The 21,619-nt window shown below is 41.4% G+C and overlaps 1 protein-coding gene and 1 long non-coding RNA gene across 5 annotated transcripts in view; one reads left to right on the top strand and one right to left on the bottom strand.

Moving 5' to 3' along the window:
* Positions 1-21,619, bottom strand: part of CABLES1 (Cdk5 and Abl enzyme substrate 1) — a 46,942-nt gene that overhangs the window by 5,502 nt on the left and 19,821 nt on the right. For 2 of the 3 annotated variants that reach the window (XM_077352609.1, XM_077352607.1), the window contains exons 2-7: positions 19,977-20,048; positions 14,955-15,047; positions 11,778-11,855; positions 7,738-7,840; positions 7,370-7,526; positions 6,911-7,014 (exon numbers count right to left, since the gene is read on the bottom strand). In XM_077352609.1, coding sequence (XP_077208724.1) covers positions 6,911-7,014; positions 7,370-7,526; positions 7,738-7,840; positions 11,778-11,855; positions 14,955-15,047; positions 19,977-20,048 — 607 coding nt within the window. The remainder of the gene's footprint in view (positions 1-6,910; positions 7,015-7,369; positions 7,527-7,737; positions 7,841-11,777; positions 11,856-14,954; positions 15,048-19,976; positions 20,049-21,619) is intronic. The other variant, XM_077352608.1, reaches the window with a different exon arrangement.
* On the top strand, positions 1,344-14,980 carry LOC143844863 (uncharacterized). 2 transcript variants are annotated; one of them, XR_013234167.1, is made up of 3 exons: positions 1,344-1,507; positions 1,597-1,843; positions 6,681-6,917. It is a non-coding gene; the product is annotated as an uncharacterized LOC143844863 (long non-coding RNA). The 2 variants fall into 2 exon arrangements; XR_013234168.1 differs by lacking the exon at positions 1,344-1,507 and adding an exon at positions 14,922-14,980 and having other exon boundaries at positions 1,558-1,843; positions 6,681-6,766.

Below are 21,619 nucleotides of genomic sequence, written 5' to 3' on the forward strand. Positions count from 1 at the left end.
ACAACATGGTGGGCTCAGATGCAAAATGGCTGCTGGGGGAGGTGGAGACTGCCACAAAGAGACGCCTATGCTTAAAATATTCATTTTAACAGTATTTTTTAAATTAGTAAATGGTCCAGTCTATTGATGCTAGTGACTCTAGTTTAGAAAATTATCTGTAATTACCATGCATGGCCTGTGAGAGATATCTGTCAAGAATTGGGTTGTAGATCATGGATGATATAGTAAGGCAATTTTCAGTACAATCTGAAAGAGTAAGGGCAAGTTGGGAGGAGTTAGGGTGGGCTCTGTCCGGGATAAAAACTCAGAGGGGCGAATCAGGAGCCGCAAAGCGGCTCTTGATTTGGCCCTCCGAGTGTCAATCCTGGACCAAGGAGGCAATGGGGAGGCGCGCAAAGCGCGCCTCCCCATTGCCTCCTTGGCCGCCATACACAACGCTTCGATGCTCCTTTCCAGCCGCACGTCCTCAACACTTCGACGGGGAGCCGGCCAGCGATGCCACGGTCCCAGGACGCCTTCCGCCTCCCACCTACCCGCCGCCAACCTCCAGGACCCTGCTGCCGAACGAGGAAGAAGCTCGGCCACCGCCCACTCTCAACGCCGCTCGCCGGTGATACCCCCTCCCTTCCCTCACTACCCCAACATCTCCCCCTTCGCTGACTCCCCCACGCTTCCACACTAAACCCTACCCCCCCACACACCACCCTTAGCCCCGCCACCCACACACACACACACAGATGCTATAAAACATAGACTATGGTGAGATCCTTACAGGTCAGAAGATTGAGAAACTTAGGAAAAAATTCTATATACTTGGCATGTGAGGTTATCAGGCAGGGCTTTAAAATCTATTAGGCCACCCTAGTAAGCTTTGATCAATTACTGGAACAAAACTGGTGAGTCTGTTACATATTTGATACACAAAACTATTGTGTATAGACTTCTAACGTTCATAGTATTTTAATGATGAAAGTTCTGAGAAGGCCATTAATTTTTTCTTACATTCCATCACTCGACCACAATGGAAAACAACATTTGTATTCAGAACACACACAGCACAGAAAGTAGCCCCAGTGCCGGGCATAGTACTTGAAGTCTCTAAATCAAGTCACATGAATTAATGCGGCAGACTGTTTACTTGGAGGACATGAAATATGCTGTTAGTGTTCAGACATGGAGAAAAACCTGGCACAGGTCCACTGGAACTGGTAGCTATTTATTCTGGCAGACGTTCAGCCAGACACAGTAAGCGCAGCAATGACCTGCCCTACCCTTCCGTGAAAACAGACAACTAAACACCAGGCTGCTCCCCTGCGGTGTGTGCTAAGCCAGTTTGAGTTCTTGCCATAGCTCACCACACTGAGGCCAGTTACTGAGGAAACTCTCTAGACTATCAAAGCAATTTTAAACTACTCTTAATGTTTGTTGACTGCTGGGGAAAGTTGCCAGAAAGCTAGGAGGGAATAAACCATCAAAAGTTCCTCCCAGGATCTATTTTTTATCATCTGTAAGAAATTGGAAAGATAAAATGTACAATTCAAACCATGAGATTCTTTTTTTAACCTTCTAATTGCTGTCTGTGTCTTTCCAATGCAGGATTAAGGAACATGGTACAGATTGTACCACTTCAATCAGAAATGCTATTGTGCAGGAAACCCTGAAGCACTTTTGGCACCATCACTGGTGTCAGGACCCAGCAATTAGACACTTCACTCATCTGCAGTACAGAAGATAAGGGTGTTCTGATGTGCACCTCTTATTCAGTGCACCAGATCTGCCTCTGGAATTGGGAGGACGACACACAAAGCCGCCTTACACTGACTCTGACGATTGGTCCATCAAGGTCAGTATTGTTTACTATGACTGGCAGCAGCTCTATGGGGTCTTTCACATCACCTAGTGCCTGGTCCTTTGTAACTGAAGATGCTGGCGAATGAGCCTGTGCCTTTTGCATGTGAAGTAGAAGCTCTTTCACTGAGCCACAGCCCTTCTCCCAGTACAATGATCCTTCCAGGGTCTGTACAGCTTCTGGGGCTGGGACACTCAATTATCCATCACCATCATGTCCTTATTTTCAAAATATAGGCATAACCCACCCTGCAACTGGCTCTGCAAGACTGGATTTACCATTACAATAGCACTTTGTTTTCACTCAGTGTTATGACTCCTCCATGCACAGGTGGCCAGAGAAAGAAAGAGAATACCTGGATGGTGTGGAATAGCTGCTATTCCCCACTCTAGAGTTCACCAAGGACAGCTATTACCCCAGGCAAGCAAAGAAATATACGTCAGGAAATCTGTTTTCAAGAAACATAATGAACCTATGCTGGGTTCATTATGCTTGGGCTTATGTTTTCTTGAACAGCTGTCTTCCCATTGTGGATCTCTGTCCCACAGATGCAATGAATGGTTTATGTGACTAAGTCTGTGATAGAATTTTAAACACAGGCTTGGGGATTCCTTTTATCACCATCGCTATCCTAAAAGCAAAAAAAGAAAAAAAGGCCACTAAAAAAGGCAACCTGAATAATTTATGCTTTGCTGTACAGCCGGAATAAAGAAACATTTGGTGCCTCCACATGGAAGCACAGAAGTGCCATCATTAATACAATAATTGCCAGCATCTAAGTGTTTTCAATAAATCTATTCTGTGTGATTGCATTCTGTTATGGTATTGAGTCTGCGGTACCGTGAAGGAGCTATACATAACACTGAACAGTTTGCTGTTAATTATTATGAAATGGTTTGTCTCCACTACTCACTGCCATTTTGTAAGCATGACAGAAGTAGCACCAAAAGTATTTTTAAAAATCTGTGCTGCTTCTCTCTGCAACAGAAGGTTCTGTTGTGACTCATTACAGATCATCTGCCCGAGACTGAGAAGAATGTTTATTGGCAGTTAAATCCTCTTGCAGTTCTGCCTAGTACTGCAGGTGTTAAACGCACAGGAACCTAAAAGCCAGGAACCTAAAAGCGCAATACTGGTGCAGCGAGATGCAGCAGTTTGATATATTTACATCTACTTCAAAAGACTGATTGTGGTACATCAAACAAACTGTGAATTTAAAGAAATTATTTACATTGAAAAATAAACCATGTAACAGCCCTGCACCATTAATCTTTACTTGATATTAAGGTAGTATATTCTCAGGTAGCTGAGAACAAACTGGAAAATTCTGGTTAGACTCAGGGATTTCAGTCTTCCTGAACTGCCCTGAAAGCCCAGAAACAAACCAGCTGGTTCTTGCTGGCCCATTTTGGTCCTCCCCACTTAGAAGTAGGGGGAATCAAAATGGACTGCTCAGATGGCTGGCAGCCATTTCACCGATCAGTTTTGCTTCCTCCCGCTTGGAAGTGAAACTGATCACTGAAATGGCTGGCAGTGTCATAAGCTGACCATTTCAGCGACCAATTTTGCTTCTCCCCCACTGCTTCAAAGCAGGGAGGAGAGAAATGGGCAGTTTATATGGCTGACAGCCATTTCAGCTGTCCATTTTGCTTCCACCCACTTGGAAAAAGAGAAATGAAACAGTTGTAATAGCCCACAGCCATTTTTTAAAATGTTGACAATAATCATTAGTACAGTATTTACTCAAATGCAAGATTAGTCCCCCTCTATATATGCCATAAAAGGGGGGAGCTTGTTATATTTGCATATGTTGCAAAGTATTTCAGGAGGGGTATATAACTTCTGGCAGGGTTAATCTTATATTGCCTTTTTGTGTGTGTAAATATGGTTCTACAGAAGTGTGTATGCACACAAAATACCCAGAATTAAACTTTGTTAGTCTTAAAGATCCCACTAAACTCAAACATTCTTCAGGAAAGCAGTTCTGATAAAACACTGAAAATCCTGCTTCCATGGGCTAGGTCATACAGTTTGCAAAAAAAGTCCCTTTAGGTCTTCTCCAATTCAGAAAAAAGAAACAGACACTCATCTGGTGGCACCTGTTTTTGCAGGGAGTAAAGTGAAAAGTATGAGAGAAAAAGAACACAGCAGAATCCTACAGTACATGGAGGGCCCAAGGAAGGAAAACCTAAGCAAGCACTTGCTGATTCGTTTTATTAAATTTGAAGTCAAGAGCAGCTCAGTCTGAATGTTGTTCAAAGGTGGAGAATTAGTTTTAGAATCTGCAAATATTTAATTTGTCTAATCTAACTTTCTTAATAAGGTAAGTTTTTAGGATGTAATTCTAAACTACACAATGTACAACTCCTCAATACAGGTGTGCCAAAATGGACAAACAGATGGATTAAACCTATCATCACTTTTTAAAGAACATACTGGCATTACATTTGGAAACATCAGTACCCAGGTGTATGCAGGTTTTCAAAGCCACTGCATGCTACAATCCAATCACATGTTCTCCTTTGTTCAACATGAAGGCCAGAGTGTAGACCAGGGGTAGTCAAACTGCGGCCTTCTAGATATCAATGGACTACAATTTCCATGAGCCCCTGTCAGCAAATACTGGCAGGGGCTCATGGGAATTGTAGTCCATGGACATCTGGAGGGATGCAGTTTGACTATCCCTGGTGTAGACTGTTGTACTGCATTTTCTGTGTCATAAGCTGATAGGATGAGTAGCCTTGCATAAAGATAGCAATATTAGGATACTGGTCAGCAATCAGATGGATCTGAATACTGAAACAGATAGAATTGTCCATCAAAGCAAAGCAGACAACCAAGATAGTGGAGAATAGGGATGGAAGAGCTTGTCCTGCCTTTTTCTAGTAAATGCCTGCAAGACCAGCAGGCTTCCTGAAAGACATCAGAGACTACAAACTTCAAGAAAATATATAATGTGTACTTTCTAATAGGAAAGTAACTGGAAAATACACTCATTGTTCAAATGTTTTCTGCAGTCTCCTCCCTTCTCCTCTGATAGCACATTAACAACACATTTCAGACTGAAAGGAAGCCTTAGTATTTCTAGTATAGTATAGTTCATCAGTTGGATCCTACCACCAGTGCAAGAGGGAAGAAGGGCCCCCTCTAACGCCCCAAAAGGTTATGCACAAGAAACATGGGAACATAAAGACCAAATGCCACAAGGAATGGGGCTCAAAGGAAGGAAACTGGTTAGTACCACCCCCTATCTTTTTTAGCAGCAGAAAAGCAGCATCCAACCCTAGGCCAACTCCTCTCTGAACCATTCTTAATTATGAATTTTGGGTTCTTGGCGGTCTTGAAGTTTATCACCCAAATATAAACTAATTACCAACAAAATAACAAAGCCATGACCAATTCAAAGAAGATAGAAGAAGATTTGGTTCTTATATGCCGCTTTTCTCTACCCGAAGGAGTCTCAAAGTGGCTTACAGTCGCCTTCCCTTTCCTCTCCCCACAACAGACACCCTGTGAGGTGGGTGAGGCTGAGAGAGCCCTGATTTCACTGCTCGGTCAGAACAGTTTTATCAGTGGCGTGGCGAGCCCAAGGTCATCCAGCTGGTTGCATGTGGGGGAGTGCAGCATCAAACCTGGCATGCCAGATTAGAAGTCCGCACTCCTAACCACTACACCAAACTTGCACCAAAAGTATCTCTTTTATGACAAATTCTGCAGTCCCCATTTGGTCAATCTTGCCCGTATTCTGCCATCAAAGTTCTAATCAAAAGGCTGGAACAAAAAACCACAGTTCATCACTGCTATGTTTTGAACACAATGGAGAACAATGGGTTGACGCAGTCATTTGTTCCAATTATCCCATACATTTTAGTCCTCCCTCATGCCCTTTTCTCTCACTCACTCAATTTCTGTCCACACCCATAAGAGAAAATAATTCCTACAAGACTGTGGCTGCCAAAGCTGTAATGACAAAAGCCTGCCAACTAATGAAAGTTTAATTACAAGCCGAAGCTCAACACACAGAGAACAAAATGTTCCATGCTGACACAAGGGCCACTCTTCAGCTCTGCCCACTTGTGAAACACTGTAATTAAAGCTGTATTCCATTCACTCCAATCTGCTACTGTATTCAGTGTCTTTTAAGGGTCAGATTAGACATCACGCAAGCAGCAAGCCACCCTTGATTATTCATACGTCTGCCCTCTTGATGTTGGAAGTGCTTGTGTGGGTAGGTGGAGCCTAATTTGTACATCAAAAAGTCACAAGGGTGATGGCCAGGCAGTCCTATCTCCTACATTCTACAGCAGCACTTCTCCCATCCTCCTAAAGACAGCATTATTTTATTATTTACAATATTTTATCTGTTTGGGGAAACACTTAAGAAGCAGTCGTATGATTTGGCTTACCGAAAGCAAATGTATCACTAGGATGCTATCTGAATCAGCCCTCCATACTAGCTATCCCAAGCACAGGGGAACTTCTGTGTGAGAAGCAGGATGCGCATGGCGAAATTTCGGCTTACAGAAGCTGCTGCTCTAACTGTCTTCCATGAGTCCTCTTATTCCACATGGCACTTGCCACGTGGGCAGAGAAGTGACCTTGCATAAGCCAGCAGCAATTTCATCCAAGGCATCTCTAAGTTATAGTGAAAATCAAAACAAGTATTGTGTGGAAGGCTGTGGCTAAAAGAGGAGACTGTCTTCTTGAAGAAGGCAGGAGTGGGATTCGAATTGGGTCTCCTTCTCAGGCACTGAGTAGAAGTGGCATACAAGCAGCAGCATGAAGAGGGAAAAAATAATAGTAAGTGACAACCCTCTCTTCTGATGTCTAGGTGAAACAAACACGAAACAAACAACCAGCATTAAGGGCATCCATGCTTCCACTGACCCAGCTGACCGACTTCTGTGCTTCCAAAAGGTAAATCCTGTCATTTAAAACACAAGATTCTGATTTGTTGTTTTTAATACCAATGTATGTATAACAGACAAAATGTGACTTCAAGTTGTATACAGCCTATGACTAAAACTCAATCTTTTTATACTACAGTCAAATATTACTTACCATATATGAAGGGAATATTAATACCCGCTTGTGCTTCCCACATGGCCATTGAGGATCATCTAAAAGATTAGGGTCATATTCAATGTAATCTCCAAGGTCACTGCCTAGAACAACCAAAGCAAATAGCTAAACATAGATGGTACTAGATGAAGCCCACTTACAGCAGGCAAGCGGTCAGTTCAATTAACACAGGCTTTCCCAGAGCATTCCACATTATTGGAGAAGGGGGGCTGTGTTTGAATGGTGAAGTGGTTTTCAGTGGCAACTTAGCAATGAGTGAGGTGGTGTTGAGTACTGAAGCAACCCCCCCCCCCAGCAAGTATTTAATTCACCATTAGCAAGAAGATGCAAATGGGAGAGGACAGCAAGGTTGCTACCTGAATTATCACATCATAATCATAACATAATTTATAAAGTTCAAAGCTGCTTTACTAGGAAATGTACATTCTAAATTGTTACCTGCATCCATGCTTCCTTGAGTACTGTTCGCCCTTCCCAATGAAAGGCTACGATGGCTTGCATTGCGAAATTGTGAAAAAGATGAGGTGGAGTCTATTGTGTTTCTTCGTGCTCCCAGGGCATTTGTTGGAAACAAGAACTGGGTGTAAGAAACAGTCTAGGAAAGAACAACATTATTCAAAAGGGACCTGTGTAAACACGTTTTATGAGCTATGTTCTGAATTTGTACTCATTGTTTAAAAGGCATAGTTTCCTAAAACATCTGGGGAATATTAATTGCAATTTTATTTTCCCCTGAATTGCTATCCTAATGTGAGTATTCTAAATGTGGCTGAGGAGGTTTTACTTTGGTAGGATAAGCCTCTTACCTTCCCATTCGCTCCCAATTCCACACCTTCCAAGCCGACTATATCTTTCAAACAAACTCCTGCAGCAGAATGGCATTGTCTCCCACCTTCTGTTTTCATATCCCTAAGAAGCAGATGCCAAGGATTAATACATTTTAGATTAGATCACATAATACCACAGACAGTGCCGAACCCTCCCTTGAACACAAGGCAAAAATAGTTTCATTATACAGCCTCTGCTGAAAAATACTGAAGATTAAAAACAAACCTGAAGATTAAGTACTATTTGTACTATGCATTCCGAGTGAGTAGAATTAAGATTATAATAAAAAGCATTTTTTTACCCCCAAAACAAAAATATTTCATAGAGGCTTTTTTTTTAGAGCCCCCCAAAATTTCCAATATTTATACTGCATTTTTAAAAACTGCTTTTCTCTCCTGATTTCTTGAGGTTTTTCAGACTTTACATTCCTAGAACACACTACAGCTGGTTTTACAAAATCATGTTAAATGTTGCTAGATATTAAATGTGCTGCAGAAAAAACAATTTAAACTAGGTCAAGGCTCGTGAAAATACAATAGAAACATCTGAACTGGACAGGCCTTGCTTGACCACAGGTGTATTTCCCTCCAAGGTGGCTTCTAGAAAATAACATAATGATTCTGTAGAACAGGTACAAAATGGGTAAGCTTTTAATACAACAGCTGGGGCTCATATCATTTAAAATTAATATTTTGCTTAATTTTTGCTTTACTATGGGTCAAGAAAGTACTGCTACATGATGTTTATTTCAATTCTGTTCAAAACATACATTCCTGTTATAAAGATGCAAGTTTTATTTTTTAATTATCAGGATTTTTAAATTAATGGATGTTCGCTCCCCCCTGAGGGACATCTCTGGGAATTAGTGAAATAATAATCTTATTTTCACTATTTTGAAAGAAATGAGACATCCACTAAACAGGAGGAACTTATTTTCTGAAGTGAGCAAGTTCCAACTAATGACTATGTCCTTTCTTACACAGAGATAAAAAAAAGAGAACAGTAATGAATCAACGAATTAATAAACCCAATCTGACAAGAAACATAAGATTAACAGTAATGTATAATTTCTCAGGCAAATACCCATAACACCACATCAAAGCTGCAGACATGTGATTTAGAAGAATTAGAACAGCTAAACTGTAGGCAAGCCACCAAATGTGTCTGCTTGTAATAAGTGCTGCTGCTCTTATTTTGGTGAAAGTAAAACTTCAATACAAATGATCGTCAAGAGAAATGGGTGAAGATCTATTCTACGCTATTGTCCCTGACCACATGAATCGTAATACTCTCACCATACTATGCCTAAATCTGCTTGTCATTATGTGATGTTATATAATGTGATGTTATATTTGGAGGTGGGTAGCCAACCACCAGGGTTGTCCTGGAAATCTCCTTAAATTACAATAAATCTACAAACTACAGAGATTAGATTCCCTGTAGAAAATGGCTGCTTTGGAGGAGGGACTCCTCAAACCCTGCCCTCCCCCAGCTCTGCCACCAAATCTTCAGGAATTTCTGAACACAGGCAACTCTAATTCAAAGGCTTTCTAAATTATATACTGAACAAAGCTATGATCTCCAAACCTGTATTTTCATATTTTAAAGAAAAAAAATCTTAGCCTTAGGTCCAATAAAATATTGATTCTATATTTCATAATGATCAAAACATACTGGAAAAAAGGACTCATGGAATGCAAGTGTGCCCTTTCTTACTAGAGAGTAGTGACTTGTGAGATATGTCTCAGACGCAGCAGGTGGGAAGTCAAGGTAAAGGTCTGCACGGCAATACTGTTGACAGGTTTTTCTCAGTGAAATGGGGGGCAGGTCTAAGTGCACGCATGGTGGGGCTGACTCTATCCTTTGACAGGAACTTACAATTCTGTTGTGGTAAAGCAACTTGTAAGTTTGGGTTGGAAGAAAGAAACATTGCAGCCCTATTCTTTATAATGAATTTTCATTGATGTCAGTAGAATACATTGAGAAAATTCAATGTGCTCCGATTACAAATACAAGGATTTTATGTTATCCTACTTGTTTGTTATATGAATTTGAGGAAGTTACAATTTGATCAACACTACAATATTATCCTATAGTTTTGAGGGAGCTCTTTTATCATGTCATGCTGGTCATAAATAATATATGTAGAATGTGCTCCTTGAAATCAGGGTGCTGTTTGTTTTTCTTGAAACAGAAGTTCCCCTTTTATAGTTCTGTTAAAGATTTACAGATGAAAATCTTTTTAATTTACTGGTTAACCTAAAATATACAGATCTGTTCTGCAATAGAGAACAAACAAAAACATGCCCCCCCAATCAAATACCAATTTGCATAATAGTTTCAAGAGAAGCACATTTATTCAATTACTTAAATGCAGATGAAAACTCATAATGAAAACTCATGTGGGAGTCTTGCTGGGCGTTCACTCTTTAAGTGGCAACAGCTGAACTCTTCAACATGTGAATAATTTAAGAGGCAATTAAATATTAACCAGTAATAAAAACAAAATAGAAAGCAAAACCTCCTTGCAGGGACAGACGCTTCACAACCTAATGCTATTTACAAATTCAGGGCTCTGACATCATATGTGAGGCCTGATGAGGATTAATCATACAAGTATCCCTATTTCATGTTCAAACTAAGATGTCTTTTGTGCAAAAAAGGCACTGCAAGCCTAAGCAGAGATACACCCTTCAAACCCATTGACTTCCAACAGACAAATCAGGTTAACTCTATTGAGTATGGCGCAGTCCTGCAAGGCAGTAGTTGGCTCTCTAATGCAGTAATGGAGTTTTAGCCGCGTGTGACACACATCTGCCAGTTTCAAAAGGTATCTCTGCTTTATCTCACTCAACTCCCCCCCTCTTTGCACATCCATCCCCCTTGCCTTTCATCCATGCAGTCCCACAGTATCCAGCAAGCTTTTTGGTGGTCAAAAACAGGGCCCTCCACCCTCTTGTACTGGTGGAAAAGCTGGTAGGAGCCAACCAAAGTCTATGAAACATTCGTGTAATTATTATAATTTGAGCATGGTTACTTCCCTAGACATGCCATCACTCAACTCATGCTGACAAGGCCTAACCCATATGAACTTTAGTTAATCTTCTCTTACCAAAATGGGAATGTTAGTTAATACATGTGTCATAAACCACTAGTTATGTGCAGTAAGAATTTGGTTTCATAAGTCTTTGGGGAATTTAGGACAATACTGAGTTCTACTCTTAGTTATATAGTTATATATGCTGTGACATATATAATTTGTATGTAGTATGTAGTGCCCATATCAATTATGTCAATTCTTTGCCTGAAATATCAGAATGGAAAAACATGTAGATTCAGCTGTATGTGCATTGACTGCAACATGTTCCTGACATTTAGAGTGGTTTCTCAGTGGAACAGGCTTCCTCGGGAGGTGGTGGGTTCTCCATCTTTGGGAATTTTTAAACAGAGGCTGGATAGCCATCTGACGGAGAGGCTGATTCTGTGCAGATCCAAAGGGGTGGCAGGTTACAGTGGATGAGCGATTGGGATGTGAGTGTCCTGCGTAGTGCAGGGGGTTGGACTAGACGACCCATGAGGTCCCTTCCAACTCTATGATTCTATGTGTACAAGACTTGTGAAATGCAAAGAATCATTAGATCCAATCCATTTTATGATAACCCAGGTAATGTGAATGTGAATTTTGATCAAGCATTTTATTCTTCTCAAAACAACCATTAATTAATAGGAACAGAACGTTCCTTATAGCTAGGGTATTCATTTCTAGCCACAGTGCAGAACTATACTCCACTTAGTGGTATGTAAGTTACCGTGCAATAAGGGAGACTGCAGCTCTCTAATGCTGGAGAAGAAACCAAGCTTTCATTACATTCTTTGGGATATACATATAAATAACGTATTGCAGATGAATACTTTCTAAATAAATCAATTTACTGTTTTGTAAAAATGGCAGCAAATGAATTGAACTGTGCATGTGTCACACAATGTACATTCATAAAACTCAAGTACACACACATACCCAATGTGGCTACAGTCCCGATATGGCAGCACTGAGAATATGCTACAAAAGGATCTTCTGCCGCTAATGAGGACTATTCTAGAAAACAAAACAAAAATGAATATATAGGATGAAACATCCAATAATGGACTGATTTCCACAGCCCTATTTCCTCCATTTTCTTGTTATTGTAGATATATAATATAATTGTATATAATTCACCAATTCCTACTCATAAGTTACACTCCATATTGTCCTTTCCAACAGCTGTTGGTAAGCCCATGCCCTTATGTACTTGCATGAAACAATGGCTATAGGCACCTGGTCTCAAGGCCCATGGTCAGAGTGCCTCAACAATGGCACATTAAAATCTCCCTTAGGGAAATACCCAGGCATCTACATATCTCCAACAGCTTCCTTGAGGCATGGGGGGGGGGTATGCTGGGATGGGTATAGTTCTTGAGGGATTTACTGTTGCTGCCATGCTGGGTTATTATAATTTTATAAGTAGTGTTAGGAGGTTGGACTAGATGGCCTATATGGCCCCTTCCAACTCTATGATTCTGTGATTTATTTTTTTATCGTTGTAAACTGTCACAAACTGGCTAGTCCAGGAGTGGTGGTAAATAAATCAAATAAAAAATAATAAAAATAAAAGGGGAAGATTTTTGTGTGCAGCAGTGTACACTTTGTGTAAAGCACAGTAAAGGTAAAGGTAAAGGTATCCCCTGTGCAAGCACCGAGTCATGTCTGACCCTTGGGGTGACGCCCTCTATCCCTTAATATCGGCCATTGTGTATGCATGATTACCCTACTAAACTAGATTCTCTAGATGTGAATGAGCAACAGAAGGAGTGGCAGCATAGTATGAAGACTGGTACAAATCTGACTAATGACATTTAATAAAAGCAGAAGAAAGAAGTTCACATTTATTGTATCCACATAAAAGCAATCAGTATAAACTAGCTGTTTTTCAGAGTGTTATACAGCATGCACAATTTTAACAAAACCATGATTTAGCTTGAAAAAAATGTAATATTTTTAGGAAAACAGACTGCTGAGTGGCAAATAATTAAATCTTTGGTCATTTCTATCTGCACACTGACTTAAGGGCTCTCTCTGCCTCACCTACCTCACACAGTGTCTGTTGTGGGGAGAGGAAAGGGAAGGCGATTGTAAGCTGCTTTAAGACTCCTTCTGGTAGAGAAAAGAGGCATATAAGAACCAACTCTTCTTCTTAATGGTTCCATTAAAATTCTTCATTATATTTTTGTCTCTTTCTTGATATTTAAGTATCTCTGGCAAGGCAGCTCAAGGGAAATGACTAATGGGTTGGGCAGCTGATGTCCCTGGTCCTGGTTTTTGTTTTTAGTGGAGCACTCTGCCATAGATAGTTGAGAAATAAATGGGTCTTGCTAGGCCAGAATCCATAAACGCCTCGACAATTGGCACCTGCTGAGCAGATGACAGCACTACTGCTTATACACTAATAAGATCTAGCATCAAACAGACCAGTCCACGCTGTTGTGTTTTCACACAAAAATTATACTAACTACAATAGTTTAGAGCAATAATTACATTTCCAAAAGCATCTGACTTGAGTCTTTTCAAAGCACGCATTTTAATCGTCCAATACATAATGAAATTGGTACAAGATGTGCTAGGCTTTCATCGTGAAATACAGATGCTGTTGTGGGCACTGCAGGATGTCTTGTAAGTTAGGCGTTGATCTACTACAGCCTTTCTGAACTTTTTTACCACTGAGAAACCCCTGAAACATTCTTCAGGCTTCGAGAAATCCCAGAAGTGGCAGGATCGTACAGAATATGATTGAGAAACATAGTTGTGTACAAGCCCACCTTTCCCTTCCCATCCCCTCCAGGCCCATCAATGGCCATTTGGGGGCGGGGGTTGACAGGACCATATATGGTCATATCAATCGATAAATGTTTAACAAATATTTAAAAACATTAAAAAGAATTACTTTTTAATGTTTTTAAATATTTGTTAAACTCCCACCTATCCAAGAAACTTTCCAGGGTTGTCAAGAAAACCCAGGGTTTCATGAAACCCTAGTTGGGAAAACCTTATCTACTATTAACATTCATCTAGTCCAGCGGTAACCAAGGTTTTGCAGCCTTCAGGTACTTCTGGAATTCCTCCAGCCTCAAAATGGCATAAGTAGACATTCTGCTGTTGTTTTTCAAACCTTCAAGTCCACCCAGGGGGTTAAAGCATTGGACTAGGATTGGAGAATCCCAATTCAAATCCCCATTTTGCTATGAGACAGTTTGGATAAGCTTGTGCCCATCCCTCTCTCAGGTTATGATAAACATGAAACGTTGTACGCTTCCCTAACCTTCTCATAGGAAGACTGTGAGCTACAAATAAGATAATAAGCTGCAGCATATGAAGAACAAATTCCAGGAGTTGTATCTTTCTGTGCCCTCCTCTTCCTTCAGTAAGGCCCTCCAAAATCTACCCCTAGCCATTCATATGTGTGTAAATCTCAAGGACAAATGCCATGGGGTGTTTCAATGAGGAGGGACAAGAGGACAAAACAGACCCCTTCTCTGACCACAAAGAAGATGATAGAGAGAGTTTCCCATTGGCACGAAAGGACATGTGATTTTGCCCCATTCCCAGCCCTGACAATAGTAGTTAGAGTGCCAGACTAGGATCTGGGAGGTCCAGACTTCGGTCCCTACTCCACCATGGAAGATTGCTGGACAACCTTGAGCTAGTCATACATTCTCAGCCTAAGCACCCGTGCAGGGTTGTTGTGAATATAAAGAAGAGCTGTTTTTTTTACCCTGCTTTTTACTACCTGAAGGAGTCTCAAAGTGGTTTACAATTACCTAACCATCCTCTCCCCAACAGGCACCATGTGAGGTAGGTGAGGCTGAGAGAGCTTTGAGAGAACTGTGAGTGACCCAAAGCCACCCAGCTGGCTGCATGTGAAGGAGTGGGGAAGCAAACTTGGTTCTCCAGATTAGAGGCCACCGCTCTTATCCACTAGACAAAAATGGAGGGAAAGAGAACAATGTAAACTGTTTGGGTCCAAACTGGGGAGAATGATGGGAAATAAGAGTAGCAAATCAAGCCAAGGGTGTGAAATTCTCCCAACCCACGGTGTAACCTTTTGTTCCATTCTGCCTCTACAAGTAAACAAATGAACGTTCTTGGCGTGTGAAGTACCTGCCACTCCTCGTATCATTCTGCCGCATGTTCTTGATGAAATGAACCTTCTTAAAGTTCTTTGGTCTGGGTGAGCCTGACAGAGTCCGGCATCTGAAAAACAGCAACAGATACATTTAGGATCTGTACAGCACAGCTGAAAAATCCCAACAAAGGCAAGAAAGAAAGACCAGACAGATTACCATTCTACAGCTCCTCTGAAGGAAGCAGACTTCAAACACATAAGAAACAACAAATACCAGCAAGTGAAAAAAAATCCTGTTACAAACCTTCCAAGAAAACAGTATTATGCGAAGGATGCAACCATTTACCTATCAAAAGTGTTTATGTAGTTTGAAAAAAGTGTCATGTTTAGTAGTAATTGCATAATAGGCAATGCATCTTGCTAATAAAAAGATCTTGTCTAAAACATTTCTGCTTCCTCTTTTTCCTCTTCTCTATGCTCAATATACATAGGGGAATGGAGAAATGCAGGTGGAATCAGACTGTAGGTGCAGATTCCAGTTTAGAATTCTGCTTTGCATAAAAGTCTCTCTGCAAATAGAAAGACAGCTTGCCAGTTCTACCCCTTCTCCAAGCGGTGGCTGGGGAGGTGGGGATGGAGCGTGGTGAGTATCTCAGCTGCCACGAGTATGTGCTGCTAAAGGAGGAGGGAAAGGAAGCTGCAATGAAAAGCAGTGAGACAGTTTCCAGGGTCACATATGCAGGACTTTGCAGGTGCGTAGTGGAGCTCAGCATGAGTGCACAACATCAGTAGGTTCCACTAGCCATTCAGCAACTGCATACTTATTCAGTGCTGTAGCCTTATACAGCGATGTAGCCACAACCATTCTTTCCTTCTAGCCTGCCAGAAACAGTATCCATTTGCCTTCACCCTTCAACAGTGAAGGTTGGGGTTTTTCCTTCCCCAGCTCATAAGTTGCTGCCATACTTCTCTTTGGCTACGGTGCTGGTTTTTCTTCTTTCTGTGGTCTGACATGATGCCACCATAACGTTCTGCCACTCCTGCCTCATCTATATGTGCAAACCAGACCTGGAAGCTCTGTTGGTTAACTATGGAAAGATGCACCAACCTGTGTGTAAAATGCCTCCAAAGCAGACAGAATCCCTCCACTTCACAGGGACTGAACAGACAGAACAGCATAACACTACACAGAATCAACACATCCTTCCTTTATGGGTGGGGTTGCTGGCCTCTCGGTAGTAGCTGGAGACCCCCCCAGAATTACAGCTCATCTCCAGACAACAGAGAAAATAGATGCTCCAGAGGTGGGTGCTATTGCATTGTACCCCACTGAACTGTCCTCCCTGGGTTCCACCCCCAAATCTCCAGGAGTTTCTCAACTTAGATCTGGCAGCCGTACCACCTCCCCAATCCCCTGCCTATGGCCATGGGTCACCTGACTACCCTATTCATGGAGTCGATTCATCTAAGTACTTCCTCTTCACAAGATGCTACAGCTGCAACAGAAGCTCAATTAAAAGAAACCCAACAGCGAACGGAACTCCATTGGAAAAACAACCCGAGTAAACAGTCTGAAATATTAAACGTTATTTACTTCTTTTAGCAACCATAGCTGTATGTGAATAATTTATGAGGCTATTTCATAATGTTCTCATGAGCTCTTTTTTGCATACTCCATGAAAATAACAAAATCTTACAAATAGAAAAAGCTCTGTCTCCCCTATCCTTTCAATAAAGAGATGAGGTTTGTGGGATGATTCAACCAACTGCTGTTCAATTTAGCAGTGAAACTTCAGTAGTAAATACTGATAAGCTAAACTGGTATGTCTTGATCTACACAGAGCTTAAAGTTACTGTCTTCTTTAGCAAACATAATCACAATAGGAATTAGCTTTTCTAAGGCTAACTTTCTACTATCAGTCTGCCCTCCCTTTTAAATTTAAAGCATATTATACAAATAAGGAATTTAAAACATATGATTTTTTTTATTTTTAGCCCATCACTCTCGGCAACAACTTGTAGTGGGTTACAACAGTGTACATAAAACACCCCATTAAAACTACACTACCCAACAAAAGATGAGCAGCAAAATTCCTCCGCCCCACAGCAACCTGTCCAGGCAACTGTCCACTTCGGGGTGTGGAATTCGCTGATGTTCTAGCACTGCCTGAAGCCTTCCCATCTCCGGCCTCAACCAAAGCCCCATTTTACAGGCCCTGTGGAACTTTGACAGCTCCATCATCGGGGCCAGGACCGAAAAGTTCCTGGTTGAGGCCTGATGCACTTTCCCTGGGGGCCAGGGATCATCAACAGATTTGTACCTGCAGAGCAAAGAGCCCGGGGGGGGGGGGGATAAGGAGAAAAGTAGTCCTGCAGATGGTTGGGGGTCAAGTTGCGGATGGCCTTAAAGGTTAAAACCAAGACCTTGAACCTGATCTGGGCTACAACTGGTAACCAGTGCAGCTGCCTCAGCACCGGCTGGGTATGGGCCCCCAAGATGTACCTGTGAAGACCCTAACAGCTACATTCTGTACTAGCTGCAATTTCCAGGTCAAGGACAAGGATAGGCCTGCGTAAAGCGAGTTACAGAAGTCTAGTCCAGAGATGGCCACTGCATGAATCACTGTGGCCAGACAGTCCAAGGGCAAGTAGCCTCACTTGATTAAGATAGTAAAACGCTGTGCGGGCTACTCCCATGACTTGGGCCTCCATCAATAGGTGGGTAGGCGCGCTTCTTGCCTGCCATCTTCCTGCCCAGCCATAAGACCTATGTCTTGGAGGAGTTCAGTTTCAGGTGACTCTGCTCTAACCATCCAGCCATAGCTTCCAAACATCTGGCAAATGTATCTTGGGGTGAGTTTGGGTGGCCATACATAAAGCCTTTCCACCAAAAACTGATTTTAAAAACAAAGTTAGGTTAGTCATAAATGCAAGTATTCCAAATGTTTATTAATAAATTTGGAGATTTATTTGAATTATGGTTTTATTGTTGTTGCTTTACTGTCACATTGTTAGATGCCCTGAGCCCCATTCTGGGGGAGGAATGGGATAAAAATCAAACAAACAAACAAATGTACATCACATTCAACTGGTTGCAGTTCTTCAGTAAAAAAAAAAAGACAGAAAGAAATTAACAGTTAATGGCAAGATAAAAATCTAACTTCCTTGTTGGTCTGTCATCTAAATACAAACCAAGGCCAACCATGCTTAGCTTCTGAGATCTGATGAGCTCAAGCTAAACTAAGCCATCCAGATCAATAATAATAATAATAATAATAATAATAATAATAATAATAATAATAAATCCTTTATTGGCATAAAATAATAAGAGGCAAATACAGCCAAGCAGGGTAGAATATAATAGGGTAAAATAAGCTAATATTATAAACTAAAACAGGGGAATATAGGCTGATTTAAAACATTAGTTCTGGCCCGATAAACAACCATTAAAAAGTCAGCTACACACAATGTGGTCTCTGCAGAGAGATCATTTAGCAGGAACTGGAGGGCAGCTTCATCATTTACTAAACCCCTGGGATGAAGTAGAACAGTGGTTCTCAATCTTCCTAATGCCACAACCCTTTAATACAGTTCCTCATGTTGTGGTGACCCCCAACCATAAAATTATGCAAGTGTTCTTTCACAGAAATTATACTGAAACTGACCAATGGCGTGAAGATCCATTGTTCATGATTGTATATAAATTGTTCCCCCCCCAGGGTTTCTCAGTTCAGTTCTGCCTCTTGTCCCACCATGCCGATCTTGCTCTTTTCTGCTGCTCCAGACAGACGAACGCTCTATCTCTATCTACCCCACATGGCTGTTGTGTGGATGAAATGGAAGACGAGTGATGTTGGGCACTTTGGGACCCCTTTGGAGAGAAGGGCTGCTCGCCCTGCCGCGACACCTGTGAAAGGGTCATTCAACCCCCAAAGGGGTCCAAGATCCCCAGGTTGAGAACCACTGAAGTAGAGGATCGAGAAGTTCTCTGTGAAGCTATTATTACTATTATTATTATTTATTCAGTGTATAGCCTGCCTTATTTCAAAGCTCAAGGCGGGTTATGTAAAAGCACATCCCATTAAAACTCCTCCCCTAAAACCAACTACTCCAATTTAGGCATCAAGATAGCAAAGTCCCTCCTACCTCCCACAGTCAACCATCAGAGGAGTTCGCTCAATGACATAGTATAGGTATGCATATATATATAAACAGATATAGGCCCCTGTCAGACTGCTCTGTAAGAAAAGCAATGTCCTTCAGAGTTGGGTTCAAACTCTCTACACAACTCTCAATGCAACCTTTTGACCATGGAGGAGCCTTGGAAGTAATGGCAGCTGGCCACACCTCCTAGAAGTGTGACTTGTTACCAGAAGTGACACCATCACCCATGTTAGCCGACAGGCCTGAGGGGGAGAGGCAGGAGGCGGTTTGAGATAGGAGTAGGCATGCAAGCTCCATCTCCTCCAGGTGCAGAAACCATGAGAGAACTCACTCATTTCTGTGCCTGGGGAAGAACTCACTCATGAGAGAACTCACTCATGATCAGGAGAGGAGAGGGGGAGCAATGGAAGTTGCTGCTTCCCTAGCTTGTGACCAAGTCCATTATGGTAGGAGAGGAAAGGCTGTGGACCCCCTCCAGTGCTGCCACAGACCTACAGGTTGGGGATCCCTGATCTAGACCGTGGTTCATGTACCACATGATTCACCTGGTGAACTGAATTAGCACTAAGATTCTCATATAAAAGAAAAATTATAGGCATTCTGCACCAGATTTGGTTCACAAAAACATTGTCATTAAAGATTTAATTCAGTGGATGGACACTTACTGTTCCTATTGAATAGATGCACCAAAGACATTAGCATGCTGTATATGCATTCCAGAAAAACAAAACACATGGCATTTGAAGCGAGCAGTGACTCATAGAAGCTCATACCCTGCCACAAATTCTGTTAGTCTTTAAGGTGCTGCTGAACTCTTGCTCTTTTCTGCTGCTACAGACAGGCTAACACAGCTATCCATCTTGACAAAACACATAGTCACTATGTACAATTACCGTCGTAAGGGAGCATTTTCCTCAATGTCTTCCAAAGTCTCCAATGAAGACCTCTGGGAAATCAACCGACGTCTGTGGAGAGAAAAAAATTGAAAGTACGTGTAAAAAGCAGACAGACAGACAGAAAGAAAGCTGCTCAGCTAGTATGTGACAACGAGAGTTTTGACTTTTGAAAACTCATACTCTGAAAATCTTGATGGTTTCTAAGTGACAACTGGACTTCACTCTAGCTGTTCTACTGCAGACCATCACTGCTATCCTCTGACACTATCCTAAAGGGAGCTCAGTAATTTTAACATAATTGAACTAAAGTGAGTTGTTGAATTGAGTTACATTTTATCCAAGCCATCAGAATAAAGGTCATCTGCTTTGGTGTGGATTGTGCTTTCTGCTATAAGCCAAAGCAATCATACAACAAAACCTGTATCTGCAAAACTTCGAATGGTCTCAGGCAACAGCCAGTACTTGCTCCCTCAGGTAGAAAAGGAGAAAGAATAGAAAAACTAAGGAGGGCCAACTTCGTAATCGCCATTTTGATGTACATGTTTGAAAGTAATGCCTGCTGCTCTATTGTACACAGCTTGGCAATTGTACAAGATTGAATATTTGCTACTACAGAGCAATTCCAAGATGACCATCTGGCTCTATTTCTTATAGTATCTGAGTACTATCTCCTATTACTGTAGTAGAGTCAAATGGGATCTCCCAATGCAGCATAAATGAAAGTCAAAATCAGTACTGGTTATGTCCTTTCAAATCTGCTGTTCACTCCAGTTTTTCTTCTTCAACAATTTTAAATTGCTACTAAACGGTTTTACTTACAACAAAAATGTTCTCTTCTAAGACTCTAGAAATTTAAAACATTAGCCAGCATTGGACTAAATCTTCATGACAAATGCAAGTTGCATATCATATTGGTCAACATCTAAAGTTTACCTTACCCCCCCCCCTTTTACTTGCTTCACATTTCCTTCCATGTTATGGTTCCAAGTAGCTTATGGTTCTCCATTACAGGGAGAACAGAGTGAAGTTACCCTATACACACACACATACAGCAATAGTAGCACAAGCAGAAGAGAGAGGTAGATCCTATTTTATTTGAGTCATCTTCCTCACTGCAGCCCCAATATGATACATTTTATTTATAACGGGTGGGCGGTATCCTGTCGGCAGAGGACTTTGGGGGCATACGGGGTAAATACCAGTTTGCCAAGTTCCTTGACAAGCTTCTCTGCAGGACACAAGCCATAATTAATAAATACAAAACAATAGCTCAAACAAGACTGTCTTGAAAAAAATGAAGGATGGCAACAACAAAACCCAATATAATAAGGCACAAGGCAATAATAAATGTATTACTGTCTCCAACTACTACTTTTTTCAAGAAGGCATTATGGATTGGATCCTGGCATATATTAGAGGGAGAGAAGTTTTACTGAATACTATTCCATTTGAAAGAAGTATCGTAAGATCAAATACTGATTTTTCATTACCAATCACTGTTGCTGTCTGTAAAAATTAAGAGGCAAAAGAATATCCTATTACAGTCCTATTTTGATGTGTGATACAAACTGATCAATGAAGGTCACGCGGGGAGACTTTTCCTGAGATGTAACCTTTATTTTGCAGGAGCGGTTTCAGGA

Source organism: Paroedura picta, chromosome 9 (assembly GCF_049243985.1).
Source record: "Paroedura picta isolate Pp20150507F chromosome 9, Ppicta_v3.0, whole genome shotgun sequence".
Lineage (NCBI taxonomy): Eukaryota > Metazoa > Chordata > Lepidosauria > Squamata > Gekkonidae > Paroedura > Paroedura picta.